This window comes from Uloborus diversus, chromosome 4 (assembly GCF_026930045.1).
Source record: "Uloborus diversus isolate 005 chromosome 4, Udiv.v.3.1, whole genome shotgun sequence".
NCBI lineage: Eukaryota > Metazoa > Arthropoda > Arachnida > Araneae > Uloboridae > Uloborus > Uloborus diversus.
Window position 1 is genome coordinate 67,970,929 of NC_072734.1, and position 19,961 is coordinate 67,990,889.

The 19,961-nt window shown below is 33.7% G+C and overlaps 1 protein-coding gene across 1 annotated transcript in view; it reads right to left on the reverse strand.

Moving 5' to 3' along the window:
* LOC129220511 (ankyrin repeat domain-containing protein 17-like) overlaps positions 1-19,961 on the reverse strand; it is a 159,884-nt gene that overhangs the window by 129,591 nt on the left and 10,332 nt on the right. The window contains exons 2-5 of the mRNA XM_054854939.1: positions 18,384-18,579; positions 16,421-16,540; positions 14,271-14,394; positions 4,918-5,062 (exon numbers count right to left, since the gene is read on the reverse strand). Of these exons, the coding sequence (XP_054710914.1) occupies positions 4,918-5,062; positions 14,271-14,394; positions 16,421-16,540; positions 18,384-18,579 (585 nt within the window). The remainder of the gene's footprint in view (positions 1-4,917; positions 5,063-14,270; positions 14,395-16,420; positions 16,541-18,383; positions 18,580-19,961) is intronic.

The window sequence follows — 19,961 nt, forward strand, 5'->3', positions numbered from 1 at the left end:
GTTAAAAGATTGCATTTTTCAAAATGCATTCAAAATGCAGACATCTAAAGAAAAAAAACCGGTAATTAAAAGAGTTTATTTAAAGTTAATCATCCTTGTTAACATCGAAAAATCAAAACCCATATAATTTTCTTCCAAAATAACAATTAAACATTGCACCGCACCGCAAAAATGCAAATATTGACAAGCTGGTAAAATGATAAGAATATTTTCTAATCAAGTCATTATAAAGGTTTAACGCCACAGACGCTGCTAAGTGGTGATAATTTTGAAGTTGGTAACCCTATCTGAAGAGATCATATTTTTTCCCCACCCTTTATCTATCCCTTTGCAGTTCTAAGTTCATTTCGCAGATATATATTATTATTGTTTATTAAATCATGAGCGGGGGGGGAGAAAAGTGCTTACCAATGCCTTTTCAGAAAAGTTTACAACAACACAGCTGCTAATTAGCTGTGATAAAACAAACCATTATATTTATTTGGCAGTAGCAATTACTTATCACTTCCAAGAACATCGCAAGAGTGCCGATTTTTTTTTTTTCTCTCAAAATTAGCCATTAGCCGATTTAATATAAGCTGATCCCTCTAATTTGACTTCAAAAAAGGCTCCGAAAATTATCATCGGTTTATACACAGAAATATGCGGTTTATACACAGAAATATGCGTTATTTTGTTTTTGCTCTTTCAATAAACAATTTGTGAAAGATCCGATCTTGTTTATCAGAATTTTGTGAAGGGTCCGTTTTGTTTGATCGGGATTTTGTGAAAGATCCGTTTTGGTTGATCGGATTTTTGTGAAGGGTCCGTTAACGGACCCAAATATCCTCTGGCCAGACCCCTGGTTAACCACTTGTTTTATTAAGAAATAACTAAGTACCTTTGTGCCGAGAAGAAACATGAAATAACTAACGTTTTGTATCCCAAATATAGAGTACTGCAGAAACGTGTTTTGGGGTTTTAAGGTACCCTTTTTTCAACAAAATAGTAAGCTTTTACATATAAGGGGCCATTCCTTTGTTACGTATGGATGATTTTGGCCATTTTTGACCCCTTCCCCCCATGTAAGGGTACGTAAGCTTTTTCAAACCCCTCCCCCAATTCTTACGTAAGATTCCACTTCGTTTTTCGAAATAATGAAATAACTAATCTAATATCACTGGAATCGAAATTTAATTCACTACTATTAAATAAAACCTTTTTGTGTGAAGAAATATTTACTAAAAAGTTGGAATCTAGACTGAATGTGTTTTTGACATTTTTTTGTATATTGATGGGATAGTAGTTAAAAATAAAACATGCCATACATAGTGCAATTCTTTTATTATGTTTTACATAATTAATTCTTCATAAAACAAATAAAAATCAGTCACCCTAATACATTTTTATTTTCCAGACGCAAATGAAACATCGGCTTGGAAAATACTGCATAAGAATGCGTTTGAACCCCCCCCCCCCCCCGTATGTAGACATTTTTTCCAACCCCACCCCCTCGGCGACCCTTATGCAATTAATGAATGGTCCGTAAAGACATCCAGTAATGTCCTTACATCCACAATCTCGCTATTTTGCGTTGAAAAAAGGGCTCCTTGAAACCCCAAAACACGTGTCTGCAGTGATCTGTATATATGGGCTCCAAAACGTTTGTTATTGCCTATTACACTTGTATCATTACCCAATCGTATAGTCGAAGGTGAAAGTAAGGGGGAAGACGTCCCCTCAGGTTTTCAACTTAAGTATTCCCTTTTTTTTACCTGAACTATAATTTTAATGCCTCTCAAGTTAGAACCTTATATAAGCGCCTCCAACCTTTACTTCCACCACCGGGAGACACAACACATGTCTCCCACAGACCCGTCCATCGTGTTTTTTCATTAACACCTTTCGCTTAAAACATATCATTAGACTACCAAGCATCCCCAAAGAATCATTTGATAATCAAGCATTCAACAGTATACATTCGATTATAACACTATTCGAAAGGCAATTATTTGATTGTAATACCATTTAGATCGCAAGGGGATCTATTCCTCAAGTGTGCTGGCACACTTTTTAAAATTAGGGATCCTCTCTCCCCCTCAAGAAGGATACTCCCTAAAAAAGTCTAACGTCCATTAGGAATTTCAATGGCGCAGTCTGCGAATTGACCCACCTCCCCTGTGGGCTCCTCAGCGCAGCCTGTCTTTCTGGGAGAAGGGTTAAAAGGTCTCAATGCAAATTTTTTTGGAAGACAGAAAAAAACCATGCTCATTCATAAGTAAAATCATTAACTTTTTAAAGCCAGCCCTTTGATCGGCTGGCCCTGACAATGACGGATCCGCCCCTGCAACTAAAATACTTCAGAAGAAAGGGTGCCCACCCGCTCTGAGGTCAAGCACCCTCCCCCCCCCCCACTTACCCTCAGTATCGCAGAGACCTCCCCCCCAACAAATGAGAAAAATACCCCTTAAAACTCCCCCCCCCCCCTAAAAATGTCAATAGCACAATCTGCGCCATGACCCCCCCCCCCCCCACCTCCATAGGTGGGCACCCTTGTCAGAAGTCAACTATATTGAGAGGTTCATTCGATTATCAAATCGATCCAAGAATACACTGCTCGAGTGATTAACTCGAGAACTCAATATCTCGAGAACTCAACATCGAGAAGTTCAAAGCGAGAACTGAAGCAGTTGATTGCTCGAGCACTCGGAAAGTGACAATCGAGAACTCGAGCAGTTGATCGCTCGAGTTCTCAGAAAGTGATAATCGAGAACTCGAGAAGTTCATCGCTCGAGAACTCGAAAAATGATAATCGAGAACTTGAGAAGTTCATCGCTCGAGAACTCGAGAAGTGATAATCGAGAACTCGAGGTACGATAATTGAGAACTCGTGGTAATCGAGTTCTCGAATAATCTTGAATAATCGAGTGATTCGATTATGAGAACTCGATTATGCCCATCACTAGTTTGTACCATGGGGGTGTGCACCTCAAAGCGATTTTTCGAAAACTCCATGTGGTTCTTTTTACAATCCAATTTTAAGAACAAAAAATATCATAAAATGGACAAGTAAATTACCAAATTATCATAACGTGGAACCGTAATATAGGTACAAGCCAATTGGCGAGAAAATTCACCATACATTATTTGTAAATATACAGGCGAACCAAATGACCTTTTAATTTTTTTTTTACGGGCAAAGCCGTGCGGGTACCACTAGTGTACAATAAAGATACGGTACAATAGATGACAAAAATGCATAAAAAATCAAAAATGTGTAGTTACTGCCCTTCACCTGCACACGGCAGAATAGACATATTTATGGAAAACAAATTGAAATCTTTCAACAACCAGTCATATTGAGCTATTCTCTAATCAAGAACTTAGGTTTTAATGAATAAATACCGCATTTTAACTATTAAAAAATAAAAATATTCACTTATGGTACACAACTAATTTTAAATGATTTCATTAGTCGTCGAAAAAAATCTTAGATTACTTTAGTAACAAGCAACATTGATATGAAAAAACAATTATTAATTTCAAAATTTATACAAAAATGGTTTTAAAATAAATGATTTTAAAGTCTGAAAAAAACCCTTCATATAATCTGAAGTGACAGCGAGTAAGTAATACCATGGCAAAAAACAAATTTGATTTTCAGTCAAAATTCAATTTTGGCGATTAAATTAAAAATGCTAAGTGATAACTTTTAAGATTTTTTTCAGCATTAATTTAAAAAACAAAGATTTTTTCTTGAAATCGTGATAACAATATGCTAATTACTTTAAAGCAAGGGAGCAAAGTGTATCCTGTAGGGTTGTTTATTTTACGTAGCATGGAATGCGTGTAAGAAAAATTCAAGCTAGGTAAAATATACAACTTTACAGATACAGAAGCAAAGGAAGCTCATCGTAAGATTGAATATTTTGACCTTGAGGAAAAAAGACGCACAAATATGGCATAATCGCACCTCAATAATTTTACTTTTTAAAAACAAACAACAGGCGTAAAATTCGTAAGGAATCAAAGTGCTTCATTTTGCAAGAAAGAAAAAAAAATGTTTCTTCATTTGTTCAATTTTCCCTGAATTTTTGTTATTTTTTCAAAATTCACTGATATTTCCCTGATTTTTCCCTGAGTGATAAAGTTCCCTGACTTTTCCCTGATCTCCCTGATCTGTCGCCACCCTGTTTAACTAAAACTTGAAAAAAAATTTATTGCACATGAGTGAAAGGTGCATTTTAGGTTTGGCATATAAATGAACATGAGTTTTCATTGTTCTCCTATATTGCTGGCCAGGCAGATGAGAAAAACGCGTATAACAGAGGTTGCATATAAGCAAGAGATCACTTTAAGTTATTTCAATCTTATTCTATACAACATTTTAATTTACAACAATAACCATGTTAACACTAAGACAAGAGAAGCAATTGTGCTACATTCACTTGATTGCATCTTTGCATAAATATAGTCTCAATTTATGCCATTCTTACATTGGATTCATTCAATGATGTTAGAATTGCTCAAAGAAAGGAAGTAAGAAATTGAGAAGTGAAATAAATAAGTTGAGAAAGCAGTTAAACAATTACTGGAGCAATAATTACTTTTAAAAAACTCGACTAAATTTGCAACAAAGCTGAAAAAAGAAACAGCTTTAAACTCAAAAATATAAAAATACACATTGTATAATAAATGAGGCATGCAATTTAGTACATCAATCGAGAAATAAAAAATAGTAGTCAGAAATCTTTAAGATAAGAATAAAAATTATAATAAAATTATACCAAGCAAACAATTTTCCGACTAATTTAGATTGTTAGAATATAACTGACTAATTTAGATTGTTAGAATATAAATTCAGAATTTTAGTATGCATACAATTATTTAGTTTTCATAACAATTTTACAACAACTGAAAAACTTTTTGAAAACATACTTGCGCTAGCTCTTTGTATCCTGATGAGCTGGCTAAAGATAATAAGCTTTCACCATCTTCTGTTACTTCATTAACATTTCTGCCTTCATCTAAAAGCTTTTTAACTGTATTTAAATCACCATGACTACAAGCTTCAGCCAGAGTACTAAAATTGACAAAAGAGAAACTAAGATTAATTTTAAAACAAAATGAATATGTTTTCTACTACAATCGGGTTGATATTAAAGGTCAAGATTCATGGCCACCACTCGCCACATAGCGACCTAGTTTGAAAGAGTGGCGACCTGTAAAACGTCCTCAGTCGCCATTCTCCCCCCCCCCCTTTGTTGTTCCCAAAAAAAAAAGTCTGGGAATGATCAGGAATTATACACAAACTCAAGAGGGTGGAAGAGAATAAATCGCTTTGGTAGCACACGCATGAGAATAAACACATCAAGGGAATTGGAGTGCACGTAAAAATACAAGCGTAACAAACGGTTTGCAGTTGTCAGCCATCGTGCATGACTGAGTTTGCCTGGGCTTCTGTCAGCCACCTTAAAAGGGCAACTACCATATTTTATGGCAAGACAGATTTGATACAAATACTGCTGTTCAGTACTTAAACTTTGTATATCTTCCATATCCAAAGCCAGAAGATTGCAGTCAATTTTATCAAATTTGACCACTGGATTTTTTTCACAATCTCTGAGGAGCTGTCCGATAGCTCTAGAATATGAATGTGTTCCTTTGTGCAACCGTCCATTTCCAGAATAAGATGCCTCAGTGCAATTTATAAGTATGCAGCATTCCACTGTAAAAGTCTTTTGACATTTATCTCAAGTAAACGAATTACTTCACCTTTCCATCCGTATTTACAGTTGTTCAGTCGCATTCAATAACCGATAAGTTGAGCAAGCTCATACATTTTCGCAAAGTTTATAATATTTAGCAAAATTTCTTTTGTACTTTCACCAGCTGTCAGCGATATATGTCTTAAACTATTAGTAAAATAACCTTAGGAATAATAAAAACAGTTGAGCACCATTTATTAACCAGGAGAAACAATTGGAACGGCAAATTAGAAGACTAGCATCTTGTATAACTATTTTTATTTGAGTGTATGCATTTTTTAAAATTCACGAACAAATGTCGCATAAAATTTATTGAATTTTCAGTGTACATTCTAAGTAACGCAACACTTACGTAACATTTCAGTATTAGTACTTATTTTGAAACTACTTTTTAAACTATTTTTATTTTTATTTTATTTTTTTTTTTTTTTTTTTTTTCATTTTCTCCATGTTTTAGTTTTAAAGGGGTGCAGCTAAGTATTCTATGAAATGTATGAACATCTTTGAGTGTTACAACTGATTCACTGACTGATACTTCTACTGTTTCCTGGAACTAGCTTCAAATTTAATATATTTTTTTGGAACTCCCCGCTTTTTTTTTTTTTTTTTTTTGAATTTTCCAAGGCCAAATATTGAGCAAATTTAGCAAAATTTTTTGAGGAAGATAACAGACCCATATAGCAACTTTTCCACACTATCCAAAAAACATTTTCATCCCATTTTTTTCATCCCATCCTAATGGTTATATCTCCCAAATGATTAATATTTATTTTAACCTATTATTGAGCGAGAACTGAAATAAATATTTAACCCGTTGCCAAAGTACAATAAGTAATCCAGTTCTGCTTTTCGTAATGAAATTTCCTAGTGTGATAAGTCAATTAAGAATAGTTAAAACGTAGAGTGAGAGAGAGAGTGAAGCTTTAATTTCTTGAAAGCAGCGTTTTAAGGACCCGTAATATATTAGGTTAAAGTAGAGACGTACCGAGTAGCACTTTGGCCGAGTAGCCGAGTACCGAGTACTCGGCCTTTTACTACTCGGCCGAGTACCGAGTAACTCGGCCTTTCACTACTCGGCCGAGTTTCCCAGTACCAATTATGCTGAAAGAAGGACCACCGACACACACCGATGAATTCTGAACTTATTGAAATAGTAGTATAGACCTCCTTGTCCATATAATAGTTTTTAAACTAAATTCCTGCTGAAATTTAACTACAAAATTTTGCAAAAATAATATTTTTTAAATTAAAAATGAATAAATAAAAGGTATGACTTATCAAGTTGGAATTAAAACAAATTATACAAATTTATTCATTATAGGTCTAGTTCGCTAAACATAAATAATTTTTAAAAGCAAAAAAACCAATGTGCAGGAACATTGCAGACACAGTTTTCTGTGTTACAAGGATCGTCTTTTCAGTGCATAACATGTGAACTAAAGACTAAAGGCATACGACAAAAAAATCGACTTTTGCTGGATGCCTTTAAATCAACGAGCTCACATTTTGTGCATTGAAAAAGAAATTCCTCGTAACGTCAAAACACGTGTCTGCAGTGATCCTGCACTGTGCTTCTAACGTTGTTTTATTTCCTTTTATTTTTAAAGCCAAGGTATTTTTATATATCTTATAACTAATTTTAGTTTGTAGCAAAAATTCCATATTTGCACAATTTTCAACAAAAAAGTTTTATTAACTTTCGAGACATTCGAACCAAGATTTATTTCATTGAAGTATTTCAAACTTCATTATTCTCAAAATTTAAATTTGAATTGTAAATGGTTGCAGAAAATTATATATGCTTGAGTTTTTTTGTAAATTTTAATGTATTCAATTTTTTGCAACTACTCGGTATTGGCCGAGTATCTGATCAAAATTTGGCCGAGTACCAAGTACTCGGCATATTGGCCGAGTAGGTCGAGTACTGAGTAGTTACCGAGTACTCGGTACGTCTCTAGTTTAAAGTTAAGTACTAGAAGAAATCCGGTTTCTTCCACTAACCAAAAGTACTGTACCTAGCAACATTTGTTTCTCGGCTCAGAAATCCATCCCAGTTTTGCCACCAATGGCAAGAATACTTTAAGGATTATCAAACTAATCAGTACATTATTAAAAGAAAAGACAGTGGAATTTAAAGACAAAACAAATTTTATTTTTGTCCAGATAAATTACAACAGGGTAGTTCTGTACACAAAAGTTAGTGAAATGGAAGATTTTTATCTTTGGCGGAAGAATAAATTAGGCAATGTATGAAGATTATTCAAGTACGCAAGCAAAGATAGTAAGTGAAACAAATGCTCAGCGAGAGAGCGGGATTTAAAAGTTTTCGTTCAAAAGATTGGACTGCTAATCGGTCGGAGTTCGCTTCCCTCACTGATCGACTGGTGGCTTGGCGACTTTGGCCATAAACAATAGAGTTGCGGGATTATTTGATTGCATTTTAAAGCTACTGTTAATGTAATTTATTGTATTTTTGGTTTATTTCGCGAAATTATGGGTGCAAGTTTGGCGATATGTTCAAGATGGAAAACATTTCGAGTCTCCCCCACCCTTACCCCCGACATGCGTGCTTAAGGAAAAATTTATGAGTATAAGTGTTGTAGAATTTATCAATGGTAGTTTTGGAATCTGTGTTTAATCTGAATTTTAAACTTCTGTCTTTCCTATCAACATGGACCCAGTCTAAATAGTAACATTTTGATATCCCAGTTACAAAAATCTAAAAACCAGCAATAACAAGGGGTCTGGAGCAGGGTTGGCAAGGTTTTGGACACTATGGTAAAAACCACGATAAAAATCCTGGTTTTTACTGTCCTGTCCAAAACTGTTCGAAAGTGTCCAAAACTATACTTTTAGAAGAATTGTATTCTGTGATAAAACATCAAAAACAGAATAAAATGTATCAAAGCAATCTTTTATATTGAAAATTTATTCAATGAGAGAATTCAACTTATTTATGCACCTGATTTTAATCTAGATACATAGAAGTTGAATTCTTGCTTAAAGTTTCAGTTTGTATGCATAAGTTTTTTTATTACAGTGAAACCTCCCTTAACGGACACTCCCGAATAACGGACACCTCTAATTAACGGACATTTTTGCAAGTCCCTGTCCCTCAATATAGACCATTCCATGTAATTCACTCTGAATAACGGACACTCCGAATAACGGACAGTTATTTCACAAAAAATTTGCCTTGCGAGCGTAGCACTTCCTTTTTTTTTTTCTTTTCACAGAATATCTTAGTAACTGCTTGCCTTACAAAGATTTTCATCCTCCACAACTGATATCCCCCCCCCCCCCTTGTCATTTCCTTATCACTGTTTCTTGGAATTAAAAGGGTAACTATTCAAAAGTTAAGATAAAAAAGAGGAAACTGGGCGCTTTTTCTAACTGGGGGTCTCGGGAGATGCAATTGAGCAGACCGGCGCCGGTAGTAGTCGGCTTTATGGCGCCGTGGTTTCGTTGGGTTGTTTAATTTTTAGATATGAAAAAGATTTGCCTATATTCAAGGTCATAGTGCCAACTGTCAATCATGCAATAGTGATACTCGAGATAAAATAAATAAATTAACCATAAAAAGTGTGTGGGGGGAGGGGAGTTGCTCCGCCGAATCGCCGCTGTTGGTAATGCAAAAAAGAGATGTCAAACTGTTTTAACTGATTACTTTAATTGATTAAATGCTTTTTAAGACAAGTGTGTGCTGTCAGTATACCAAAACAGATTAATTACACTTGACGTAAAATGTAGTAAACCTTTCGCAATTGTTTCGATTGTGTTCTACAAAGGGAACAACAGCCCATTTTGAAAAAGGTAAATTAAGTAGTTCCTCCTAATAGCGGACACCTCCCAATAACTGACAAAACGTCTAGTCCCTTGACTGTCCGCTATTCGGAGGTTTCACTGTAGCAACTAAATTTCCGTATATTTATATATGTGTACAAATGAAATCAGGGTTGGCAAGGTTTTTACCATCCTGTTCAAAACCCTCGTGTCCAAAACTACGTTTTGAGTCGATTATTTAATATATTTATTCAGTGTGAACATTCAAGTATAAATATATATGTAACTCATTTATGCAGCTAGTTATGTAGAAATTAAATTCATTAAAAATTTCAATTTAGATACAGGAGTTTTTTTTTTTTCCTCCATAAACCAAATTTTTCAACATTTATGCATGTCTGCAAAAGAAAGTGTACCAAATATAGTGCAATAATCGACTTAAATGCAATAAATTACAATTTTTTATTGTTACTGAAAGTATTATATTAAAAAGTTTAGACTGTTATTAAGTACTACTGAATAACTACACTGTTGAAATAGTTTTATAACTGTACACAGATAAGACAAATCATAAATTCAAAAGCAGAATAGAAGGATCAAAAGTCGAGACCCATTCCTTTCTGATTCAAACAAACCGGTAAAATTTGAATGGGCCCCGACTGTTGATTCTTCTATTCTGCTTTTGAATTTATGATTTGTCCTTTCTGTGTACAGTTATAAAACTATTTCAACGGTGTAGTTGTTCAGTAGTACTTAATAACATTATCAACTACTGGGGTTATACATTTTTCTTTTTAGTTTTTTTGGTTTTTACGCAGTTGGGTTTGTTTTTATTTAATAATTTTTTATTTGACACTTTTTAGTTAATTTTCATTGACTTAGCTATTATGATTATGATACGGTACATTTCGCAATCTTGTCATTCCGTTGAGATAGTTTGCTTGTATCGTGAGGTCTATTAAGTAACTTGCGGTGGTCTCAACTACTAAACTACTGATTATTCTAGGGACCTAACTCCGCTTACAGCTACATGAGCTTGGCCTTCGACAAAAATGCGCGAACTTAAGTCGACCACAGCACAGCTATATAAACAGCCTGTATAACTCATGATGACGCGAAATCGGAAACCCCCCCCCCCTCCCCGTCAAATCTTTCTCGCAAAACTAAAAAAGCCTGTAGAGAAAGTACACGTCGCGAAACTCAATCTCTTGAATCAAGGCAAAAACAAATGCAACATATTAGAGATGAAAATCGAATTAGTAGACTTGTTTGGTGCTAATTGCACAGGTTTATTTTGATGAGGACTACAATCTGAGTGTCTTGCCTTCATTACGCATAATATACTTTTTATTACATTACAGAATACAAATAAAGAACACAGAAAGAATTTACGTCAGAAAGAGGGGAAAGTACATCCACAGCGAGGGTGTCTTGACCCACCGCCTCAAGTGGAAGAAGCAATCGCTTAGACCACTCGCCCACTAAGATCCCAATTAGTAGACTTAGTAAACAAAAAAAATTCAGCCAGCGAAAACTACCTGCATTTCACCTGCACGCTACCTGCGTGCACATTGTGCAACACCAAACGTGCGGCGATCCCAAACTGCCATATTTTGTCAACTGGTTGTCGATATGTTGAATTTTGATTACTGCCATGTGTTTAGTGATACTCCCAAGGTTAAGACAAATCGATTGACATAAGAATTACCAAAATTGACCAAGGCATTTAGCCCCTAGAACGCCACATAGAAATGGACATACATACGTAGATTGATAAACACATTACCCTCCTTTGTGTCGCGCACACGCAGTCGGGTAAAAAATGAGCAGCTCAAGTTTTATAACATAAGTGTTAAATCAATTTTTTTGTTTTCTAATCTATGATTTAAAAAATAATTTTCGTTATAACATCATGCAAAACTTATTTTCAAAACCAAAAAAAAAATTAAGCTTTTTTTTTTTTTTTTTTTTTTGCACTTAAATATTGCACATTTAGTAACACTCCCTTGAGTTATAAATGGAACTGGAATTAGTTGTGTAGGTAGTGTTGTGAATTTCTTTTCATAACTCTACTAACTGTTACATAAGGACGTTTTTATGTAATAGTTATTAGCAATTTTTTTTAGTAAAATATTTTTTAAATGAACACTTTGGAGAAAAATATTATCAACTACACATTAATTAAACCTCATTAATATCTATATTTATGCGTTACGAATATTGCAGTAAATACGAATTGATTAGATTACACTGCTTTAGCTTTGGCATAGTTTTGGACAGTGTAAGACAGTTTCGGACAGTTTTACGACAGTTTTGGACGGTAAAAACCACCTGTTCTGTCCTAAACCAGTTTTGGACTGTCCAAAAAACAAACCTGGTCTGGAGGCTGACCCCCAGAATTTTTTTTAAATATATAAGTCCAAAAAACGCAACGGTAAGCCATTTCGGTAAAGTTCAGGGAAAGGAGGGGTTCAGGGACTTTCTTGCATCAAAGTTTTCAAACTGATGGTCCCAAAATCACAATATTGGGCGATCTTTAAAAATATTGGAGAAAGTGGGGGGGGGGCTCTCCCCGAAATTGAAGCTTTTGAAATTGAAGCTTTAAAAAACAAAATTGTACTCCATCTTTCAGAACACTTTTTTTTTAACGCAATTTTAGACGATGCTGGATGATGTTAGGGGTAATAGCGTTAAGGGATCCCCGCCATTAGTTTTTTGCCGATCTTAAATATTTTAATTGCTGAAATAAAATCGTTTGGGAAGCAAGATTTTCACTTTTGCAATATGAATCAGTTTCGATTGGAAAGTCTACCTAAGATAGCGCGAACAAACCAAAAAAGAAGGAAAGGTGGGGGAAGGATACGGGCAATTATGGTAACTGGCACCATTCCTCCCCCCCTCCTCCCAGTCTTCATTTTAAAAAGAGTTCTTTCATAAGATAGCAGGTGGTAAAATTAGCGATAAAAAAAACAGCTTCAGGGAAGTATGTATGTTTTTTAAATGAGGGACACTATTCAAGATTCATTAATTTAAAAAACAATAGGGGAACTGATTCTACACCCCAGGGAGGGCCCCCGAATCATATCCCTCAAAAGGAACTCAAATACAGCCTAAAGAAGGGTTTTAAATATTTCAGCACCAAAACATTTTTCAGAAGAGAACTCCCAAACCCCTTCCTCACCACAAACGCCCTTAATTTGAGTTTTTAAGGGTTCAGTTACTCAATTTTTTTCAAGAAACAGTACCCCCTTTACCTATATACATAACTTATGATCGGCTAAAAATTTTAATACTTTAATGTAGGAAACTTTTTTACTGAAGATTCCGACTCCCTTCCCACTTAAGACATCCAATTATAGCCCAAAACAGAGTTCTTAAAACTTCAGAAACGAAAATTTTTCGGGCTGGACGGCAGTCATCGAATTTCTTTCCGTCCCGACCTCCGTCTCGAAAATTTTGTCTAAGATCCATGTCTTGCACCCATGGGCAAAATATTTTAAATTGCAAAGAGTTGTTTTTGATTTTTAGAGAGTGTTTAGTCATGTTAGTTGAAGAATGTTTATTTTACATCGGTGGGGGGTGGGGGTGAAAAGTTTTCGCTTATTTAGGGAACTGTTTCTTCATTTTTTTAAACGATATCCTTTCGATTGTTGTATTCTTTTTCATATGGGGGACATTGCAGCGATATCTGCCGTTTGTTTTAGATGGGTAGTTAGTTTTTTACACTTAATATCTGAGGATGAATTTTATTCTTTTCAGTATGGATGAAGGAACGACAAAGCAAGTTGTTATAAATATATGCATTCTGATACCAAGCAGCTTAAAACATTTTCTTTCTACTTTTTTTTTCAACAAAAAGGTTCAAATACTTGATAGTTTATTAAAATTTTTCAACTTTTCAATTTACAAAGCTTGAACAGAACAACGTCTGTCGGGTCCTCTAGTGCACTTTTAAAAATGAAAACCATTACAAAATCAGGTTCATTACATTAAAATTTAAGGTCATAATCTTTTTTTAAATTCATGTATCTTTCTTTTTTCTAAAAATAACAATCATAAAAGTGAAATTTTGCAAATCTGAAATAGAATAATCCCAGAATCCTGCTACTTAGAAGAAAAAAAAAATGATATTGTTCAACATTGTAAATACAACTTTAAACCAATATCCTGATTTTTAATGCAATACAATGTAGTATGTAACTACTTCCACTTTAGCTTGAACCTTTTAATTCCATGTGGCAAGTAAAGAAGTTATGTTAGTCAATTTATATCATTAGGTATAGCCCAACATTGTGTGGTATGGGATGTATTGTATTACAAAAATTGAGTTACTACAAGATCAAGAGGTTTGAAACACTTGCTTATAACCTTTGGTAACTTGTTAAGCTACTGCTTAGCGTAGAATATGTGAGGCATTTTACTATTATAAATTCTACTTTTTTTACTATTGGTTTTTATTAGCTATTGTACTGTGTAGCATTTTACAAGGTCTACACTACCATTGCCTAGCATCATTGCTGCTGCTTGGTTGAATTTCAAAATACTTTAGGAAAATTTAGCTTTTGGGTTTTAGACTAGGTTTGACGTCATTTGATACTGTAAAGAAAAATATGCTTGAACCAAGTAAATTTGTTACCCGAACCAAATTTCCAAAACAATCTGCAGCATATCAAGGATACAGTTTAGCTCCCAAAGATATTTTTTAAATTAAGGTTAGAAAAAATAATACATAATACAAACCATGGCCTCATGTGACTTAGGGCAGCAGCAGCTTCATCTAGCGCACAATTGACAGATGAAGTCAGCCTTTTTAATACCTCTTTATTTGCATACATATCATCCGAGAATTCAAGATCTTGCATATCTACAAATATATAGGAAATTATTTTGAATAAAATTATTTGGGTAATGCATTTATTAAAAATATTTCTATGATGTATATATACTCCTGAGGTAGAGAGCGATAATTAAATTATACTATTTAATTATCGTGCAAATAAATAAGCTTTATAATCAAAATCCTGCACTTTTGCTGGCTTCATGGTTTGCATAGCAGCTGTATTTTCAAAGACAACTTCGTGGTACTACTTTTGTACAGTGAATATAGCATAGCTCCCCTAACTAACCCCGGCTGAGGTGACACTCAGTACCATAGGGTTGGGATCCCCTGATCTAAATAAGAGTCCAATTTTAGCCGATTAATCTGCTGAAAAATTTATTTTTTACTAAAATTACTTTCACTTAGAACAAGTATCTATGCTGAATAAGTTTTAGATGATTTTTGTTTAGCTATCACAAATTGCTTATTATCCTCACTTCACCAAAGTTTATATTGCTCTGATTTTTCAGATTACCATGACAATAAGAATAAGTCTAGCATGTTGTTTATAACTCCCGACACACAAAGGAAGGGGGTTATAAGTTTGATGTGTCTGTGTATCTGTGTGTTTGTGTATCTGTAGCATTCTAGCACCTAAACGGATGGACCGATTTTTAAAAACTTTTTTTTGTTCGAAAGGAGAGTTGATTGAGAGTGTTCTTAGTTAGGTTGCATCTCTGGATGACATTAATCAACGAAGATAATAACTAAAAACCTCAAAAAGGTTTTTTGTGATTTTTGCAGTGAAAACATAGTTGAAAAATTTTAAATTTAATACGAAACCAAAGAGAATTTTCTTCCGCCTCTTATAGAATGTGTTTGGAACTTCAATGTTTCATGGAATTCGAATTATGTTTTTTAAAGCAGATTTTAATTACGGCTAAGCCTTTATTCACGCAATTGATTAACCAAATTCATTGTTGGCCGACAAGGAAATTAAAAGCAATGATTTAAAAATTTTTATCTGTTGCCAGTTTATATTTAACAGCCAATAAAATACTTGATTTTTAATAATATAAGGCTTTTAAAAGGAATTTCAATTTTCCCTCTTGATTCTACAATTGTGACTCAGGCGGGGTTTTTTAATTTTTTTATTTTATCGTTGCTTGTCATATTTATTAAGAGGACTAATTTGCATCGCCATGATTGCAAATCGTTTACGTTTATTTAAGGCTTAACTTAAGCAGACTTTACCTTTAAAAAGAAGAGGGGGAAGTAAAATTATGTTTTTTCCACGAAAAACATCAACATAGATGAACTTATAAGGCACATCCAAATACAAAATTTCCAGATTACTAATCCCTATCATTTCAGATTGATAAGAATTTAAAATATCACAAATGTATACACTGTAAATTCAATCAAATGAGTATACAGGTACAAATTTGTCATAATAACCAGATCTTTATTACTGGATCACTGCATCCTAATGACTATTTCTTTTCTTATGGATATGTTTTTTTATCACTTAATCTAGAAAATCACAAGCTATAATATGAGTCCAAATCTTTCTTCTCCATTTCCATTTTTAGAAACAAGAAACTCAACAATTAGGGTCCCATCGCAATCGGTGATTGCGAAAAACACTATTTGACTTGAGGTGTCAAAATGGTTTTTTATTAAAACTACTTTTGCTTAGAACAAGAAACCATGTAGAATGAATTTATTACACTTAACCAATAGTTTTGAATTCAAACCGTAATGCCCCATTTCATTTAAAATTTACAAAAAATATCTTGAAAGAGCGATGAACAACACATTCCTATTTATAAAAAAATTCAAATAGATAAAAGAGGTCAGGAAAATTCAAAATGAAACTGAAATTTGCAAGGAAAGAGAAAATAAAAAGGACCAGGTTCCAAAAAAGTGAATTTTTAGTGACTTGAAAAAAAGGACTTCTAGAGGGAAAAAGGATTAGTTAGGATCCCTCTAATGCAATATTTTATTTTTTAAATAAATAGCACTTTTTCTAAAAAAAATACTATTACAGCTAAAATAGTTGTTTACTTACAATACTCTACATCCGACTGTATGCGTTCAGGTGTAAAACCGGGTTCTAGGGACTCGTGGATTTCAGGGTTGTGGATTTTTGGTGTCCTACTGTACTTAGAGCTACAATATGATGGATGCCCTAAGAATCAAAGAGAAAGAATTTAAGACCACTACAAAGAGAAGTATAAGATTGTACAATAGCAAAACAATTGAACTATATTGAATTAAATTAAACATTCTAGGCTTATTTGATAAAACATAGTACCCTATTTTGCATAGTTTCTTTTAAAAGTCTTCTTTTTTTAAATTAAAATATTTGGCAGCTTTTTTTAAACTGTAGTTACAATGAAAGATTGGAATGATGTTTCATTTTTAATTTAGTTTAAATTAATTATATACCTTAAATAATGATAAATTTAGGATTTTAAACCAGATAAAATATTTAACCAGATATTTGTTATTCCAATGAATATTCAGTAATTAATAAAATAAGGCATTATGTGCATCTCTAATTGCAACTGTATAATTGATGACTAAAAAATATGCAGAGCTTTTATGTTTTAATATAGGGTGCTTTAAGAAGGAATGTTGCCGCTTTAATGAGAAATGTTCTTTTTTTGTTGCAGCAATGCAATTAACTGGTATAGGAGGTGTAGGGATTGCAATATCGAACTGAACATGCAATATAAGCATATTCGGTATTTTTAAAACAGAATACTGATCTTAATACCAGCATTAGAAATTTCTCAAAAAATATCAAAGACATACAGTATAACTTTGATTTAACGATTTCCTCAATTTAATGATATTTTTCACTGGTGCGGATTCAACTGCATTGAATATATATGCTCCTCGCTTTAACACTATCCTTGATTTAACGATAACTTTTTCAAGTCCCTTGACAATGGTTTCATCGAGGTCATACTGCATTGTTTCGCTGCCATATTTCACAACTGTGTGCAAAAAGTGAATTAATTACGAAAATTTATTGCGAACAAATATTAAATAGAGAAATCGGGAACCCATTTCAGTGCACAATTGTCCTGCAAATTGAAAATACTCTTCCTAAATTCACGCTGGTTGGTATGCAGTTACTAATGTGCTACTCTACAGACCCGGATCTATAAATTTTGCCCCCTCCCCCCCCCTGCAACAAAATCTAGGGCGCCAAAGGCTAGAAGTTTTTATTTGCACTGTTAATAAATCTTAGTAATAGTTTTTTCCCTCTTTTTTTTCAGTATCTTGAGCCGTTGGAGGGATTAAGTTGTACACACAATACAAATGCCAACTAAGCTCTTGCAATAATACCAGAGGCAGATTGAAAGGCTTGGAGGCCCGTCGCAGTTCAAATTTCGAGGCTCCTTTGAGATGAGCAAAACTACTTATGACATTTTTAATCTGCCTCTGAAGATACCCTTCGGAGCCACTATGACGTGAGGACCCTCCTATTCCAACATGGTAAATGCACCACTGATTAATACAATAATACTCTGCAGAAAGTGTTAAGTGGTTGAAAGCCAACAGCAATTATTGATTCTCTTCAGCATTTTTATTACTACTTTTTATTTTATAAAGCCCTTTCAAATGGCTGCACTTCTCAGAAGAACATGCCTTATTTAAAACTAATATTTTGTTACTCTTTTAAAGGCAAAGTTTACATAAACCAAGTAGAAAAGGCTACTGAATTGGTCTGGTAAAAAAACGACAGAGTGATGCCCCAAAAGTCGAAGTGCAAACTGGTCGGTCAGGGACTTTTTTTTTTTTGATAATTGTATTTTTTCTATCTATTGCCTTTTCAACAGCCTTATGATGAAAAGAAAATCTTCATTTTTATAATTACTATACTTTTTTTTTTTTACTGGTCATGTTCGCTACGTTGCAGACATGACAAACATTTTTTTCCCCCTTTTTTGAACGGAACAATAGTTTTTTAATAGAAATTTATAAGAAAATGCAGAAATATTTTTCGAAAATATACTAACTGGCATAGGAAGTACCAGCAGAATAAATAGATTCCAATTGCTCATCTTGAAGAATAGACCCACTTGCTTCTAATAATGCTTCCAAACGACACTGAGTTTCCGCATCAAACCGACCATCAGTTGGGTCCTGCAATAAAAAGTTGTTCCCAAAATCATTTTCATCATCCACTCCTTGTTCCAATATAAATGAGTCAACCTATTCAAGAAATAAAAACATTTATTCAATTACTTAAAAAAATAATACATTATCACCAATAAGCCAGAGCTGAGGCAGAACTACTGCATGTAATAAAGAAATAATTTAAAAATAAGAAAATAACAGTTTAGTAAAATCATGAAGATTTTATAAATTGTTAGGGAATGTTTAATATTCTTATTTGTACCTCATTTCTTTGTATTTAATTAAATAATTAAGAGTAAAACCTTGTAATTTCATTTTCTCATACAAAGAGATTTCTATGGGAGAATATTGTTTCAAAACCTTTAATTATTATAAAAAATGCAATACTTAAATGGGCCTTGGTATAAATAATCAAAGAAATAATTTACTGTGATAGTTCAGACATTGAGAACAAATAACCAGGAATAAATTCTTGTAAATTAATTTCCTCCTAATCATGACTATCTACAATAAATAAGCTTTAAAAAAAATAAAATTAAAATCACGCATTCTTAAACATGGAATGTATTTTGCAGTATCTACAAATGAATCACAAGTCTGATGTACATTACAGAACTTTAAAGATAAAAAGATCAAAGCACATTTTGTTTGAAGATTACAGATCATGTAATTTATTTACCTAATGTATCAGTGACAACCAGGGGTGCCCACCTCCCCTAAGGGCAAAGGCGCACCCCCTCAACATCGCAAAAAACTCCCCCAAATAAGAAAAATACCCCTCAAAACACCCCCCTAAAAATTTCAATTGCGCAATCTGAGTCATGACCCCCCCCCCCCCTCCCAGGTGGGCACTAGGGTGGAACGAAAATGGCCTCATTTTTTTTTTTTTTTTTGCCATAGGAGGGAAAAGCTGTCATTGAAGATCAAAAAGGAGAAAAAATTTCTTTGCTTTACTACAACATCTTGAGGTGCCGCAATGAGCTTGAAGTTTGATAATAAACAAAATTTTCATTAAAAAACTAGATTACTTTTTATAATTTCCTACTGCATATAATGTTACAAAAGATGATAGTAAATACATTTTTTAAGCATTAGATTAGGAAAACAATATTAATTGCAAAATATAATTTGAAAAAAAAATCATAATGTACTGTAAAAGACTATAAAAAACTCAATTTTTACCATTTAAAGTATCCTTAGTGATCGTAAATAAATGTTCAAGTCAATGCACGATGTTAGTATCTACTTCTTTGACACATTTAACTTTTTTTGTATCAAATAATGGCCTGTCCTCACGCGAGTCAATTTTTGCTCTTATATAGCCGTCTGAACCACATACGTTTGGAGCCGCTTCTGTTACAAGTTTCACAACTCTTTCTACTGCTTGCGTGTGGCAAGGGATCCGCGGAAAGTCTATAATTGGGTTCATTTGACTTTCTGATTGAGTTTTTGATGCT